This window comes from Myotis lucifugus, unplaced genomic scaffold, assembly GCF_000147115.1.
Source record: "Myotis lucifugus unplaced genomic scaffold, Myoluc2.0 scaffold_101, whole genome shotgun sequence".
In the NCBI taxonomy this organism is placed as follows: domain Eukaryota; kingdom Metazoa; phylum Chordata; class Mammalia; order Chiroptera; family Vespertilionidae; genus Myotis; species Myotis lucifugus.
Window position 1 is genome coordinate 3707380 of NW_005871149.1, and position 3582 is coordinate 3710961.

The 3582-nt window shown below is 50.0% G+C and overlaps 1 protein-coding gene across 1 annotated transcript in view; it reads right to left on the reverse strand.

Moving 5' to 3' along the window:
• The window catches only part of KIAA1324 (KIAA1324 ortholog), a 42788-nt gene extending 39634 nt beyond the window's left edge, over window positions 1-3154 (reverse strand). The window contains exon 1 of the mRNA XM_023757095.1: window positions 2952-3154. Within this exon, the coding sequence (XP_023612863.1) occupies window positions 2952-3098 (147 nt within the window). The 5' untranslated portion in view covers window positions 3099-3154. The remainder of the gene's footprint in view (window positions 1-2951) is intronic.
• Window positions 3155-3582: the final 428 nt, after the last annotated feature.

Sequence of the window (3582 nt, forward strand, 5' to 3'; positions counted from 1 at the left end):
TGACATGTCACGACTATGTGCTAGGCGCTTTCATGTTATCTATTTTAACCTCTCACCACCCTCTGAGATAGGTGTATCCATCCCCATTTTTCAGATTTGTGTTATGAGGCTGTCAGAAGTTTAATTATCTTTCTCCCCTAGCATCCTTACTAAGTGGGGTCACTCTCTTCCACCAATTTTATTCCAATCTACGTCTGCCAGATTCCTCAGCCCTCCGGGCTTTTCCGGGTAGATTGGAAAGGCCGTTTGGGGGCAGTTAGCACTGGAGCCTCAGGACCAGGCAGATGTGTTAAAGGCCGTGTTCTGCTTCTCTCGAATTTGATTTGGGTTCATCGTGCTATAGGAAATGGTCGGTCCTTGGGCTCTCAGTCAGCACCTAGCCCAGGCTAGCACAGGACTGAAGAAATGATTCGTGAAGACAAATTCCATTCAGGAGGTTTAGTTCCACTGGTGACCCTGATGATTGGAAAACTGTGAAAAGAATGCCAAGCCCCAGCTCAGGGTTAGAAATCTAGAACTCCCCGGTTTAAGGAGTAAAAAAAGCATTTAGGCTGCAAGCCAAACCTCTCTGTTCCCTGACGAGATCCAGAGTGATGCATCAGGTTTCAGAAACAAGGCTGAGCAGCACTGTTATCATGAGGGTCAGCCTTGGCCTGATAAGAGTCCCAACACAGACTCACAAAATTCATATGCAGATACAGCACAGAGAAGGGCTAGTCTACCCTGAATTGGTTTTTCACCATTTAGGGTTGGAAGCCCCGAAACTAGTTGGGTCAGTTCATATTGCCAAGCGAAGACTGTTATGATAATGAGTTTATCCGCTTCCTTATTGATTTGGAGTGGAGGGTGTTCTGCCGCCACTGTTTGCTCAAGGAGTGCAAACAGGACCTGCTGACTCCCGTGACCAATGAGCATGAGCCCTGAGCCACTTTCACTGTGGCCTGGGGTGTGGATCGAATGGTAAAGAAGCCGACTGGGAAAGGGGGTTAGGTAACTCTAATTTGTGCTTTATTTGTATTTTCCTTTCAGTCCTCAAAGCAATCCTTTTTGAGGTGGGTGTTACTGAAATGCCCATTCTACAGATCCAAATGCTGGGTGGGAAGTCACAGGCAGGGACTGGAGCGCTGAAATGTTGAGTCCCACAGCTTTGCCCTAAGCTCACTTGCGGTGGCAAGATCTTTCACTTAGGCAAATGGCAGTCATTCAAAAGGACTAAAGGCAAAATGTGTAACCCAGTTAGAGTTCTCAAGCATCAATATTCGTCCCTGCCTCCAAACCGAAATGATACAAAATGTTAAATCTCTTAAATGTCTGCAATTTGTACAGTTGACAAGGATCTCAACAAGCAGTGGCAGTTGAACTGTAAGATTCTTACCTTCCACTCAAGAGACTCCCATGTTGGATTCTTAGGCAAGTGGGCTTGTTGGAACTGTTTAACTTAGTTGGCTCAAGACTATAAGCCACCAAGGCTAGTAAGCCACAGTCACTAACAAAATCATGCTGTTCCCAGCTCCATCTTAAACAGGAGAGAAAGTGGTTGGGTGGAAATGGATTGTATATGGGATGGCCCAGGGCTGGTAGTCACTGGGATTGGTAAACATTTTGCAAACTTGTGTCGTATTCATGAATGAAGTCAAATATCTCCACTCACACAAAAATTCTCTCCTCTCTCCCTCCCTACTTCTTCACGATGTGTTATGTTGTAGACAGTCTATGGTTAGAACACCATAATAATATATTTCCATATGGGGTGGGGTTGTGGTTGCTAACCAATTAATACTGATAACTTTAAAAGAAGTATTTCAACTTCTCTTCCTAATATGCCAAGGTATCGGGGTTTGATCCCCACTCGGCATATACAAGACACAACCAATAAATGCATAAATAAGTGGAACAACAATAACATTTCAACTTCTCAAAACCTTAGCCACGTATGACATTTTGGATTATTTTTGCATAGATATATTATGAAGTCTTTCACATTTCTCAGAAACTAAAGGACAACTTTTGTTTTGCCTTCCCCAATGCAGTTCTTATATTTCTTGCTGCCTCTGCCATATGGTTAAAAAAAACACACGTTACTCAGAGCACAACCAAATATTGTTATTTCAATATTATAGAAACGACTGAGTTTTGTTACTCCAATATACCTTTTTGTACCTCTCCAAAAAGAATGTTCAAAAGGCACTTTTGGCTGAAAGGCATTCACTACCTATCGTCTGAATTATGTTGACAACATTTTGGAAGCACCTTGAAAAAGACGTATGACCTATGTCAGTGAGTCAGAGAAGGATAGTCGGGATTAGCGGAAAGTGAGATGTCACAGAAGTCAGTCTGGCCACAGGCGGGCCATGTGCCTTCGGGAACACTAAGCCAAGTGCAGGGGGAAGCAAAGCCACAAAGAGGCTCTACCTTCAGCAGCCAGCAAGGTGACTGGGTGTTGGATAGGAGGGGGGAGAAGGGGCGAGACCTTTCAGTGCCTCTCCTACGTCTCCTGCTTTCACACTCCTTCTGAAGCCAGATAAAGGCACAAGGACTCCCATCCGCTCCTCTCCTGTGGCCTTCCTAACTTCTTCCCCACCCCGCTTCTCCCCTCGCCCACTTTCTATTTCGCCCCTCTGCACATACATCAGCTTTTGTTCTCAACCACTTTTAAGGTCATTCACCCCAGCTGGAAAACAGCTCATGTCTTCTCCCCGGAGTCCGGAGTCCAGGAGCCCAGTCCCAGATGGTGGACCTTCCTCCCCGAGCTCCCTGCCCGGACTGTGAGCCCCCCAGTGGGCTGGCCTCTCCATGAGCCGGCCTGCTCCTCTCCCTCCCCCTGCCCATCTTCATCCCCCCAAAACTAAACTCCGCGGCCTCTGAAACTGCCTGTGCTTAGGTCCCCAAGGTCTCCACCAGGATCCAAGATTTTTCTGAGCAAAGTGGGGTCGGTTCCGGGAGGACAGTACCTCTTTGCAGGCGTGAAGCTCCCGTTCCGCTCCCTGGATCACCTGGAAGGCGGTCCCGACCCAGAGCAGCAGCCGCAGGAGCCGGAGCGTGCGCCGCTCCGTTCCTCTCCCTGCCTCTGGCTGAGGGATGGAGGCTGCGCCCAGCATCAGCCATAGCGTTGTCCTGAGCTGGCGGCGGCCGCGACTCAGGTGCTGCGGCTGCTGCTCCCGCTGGCAGAAGGCGGAAAAAGGGGGAGGGAGGTTCCTAGGGGGAGGATGCAAGGGGCTGGGCTCACTTCAGTCACCTCCAGGCCACCACGCCAAAGCCGCCCATCCTTCCTCCTCCCTCCTTCCTCGTCTCCTCCTACCCACGTCGCCTTGTCAACCGCCTCCTCTCTCCTTCCGCGCGGGTGAGGTAGGGACCACGCGATGCTCTGCCGCTCACCTGCCGGTCGCCATGGCAGCCGTCGCTGCTGGCGCGCGCCGCGGGGAAGTGCGCGCGCCGGGGAACGGGGGAACGAGGAAAGAACGGGGGGGAAGATCTCTTGAAGCCCCCCCCCCCAAAATTCTTTTTTCCCATGGCCTTTGGGGGCCCCGGGCGGGGGGGTTAGGGACATTCTTTTGATTTCGGAGGCGGGGGGGGGGGAAAAAA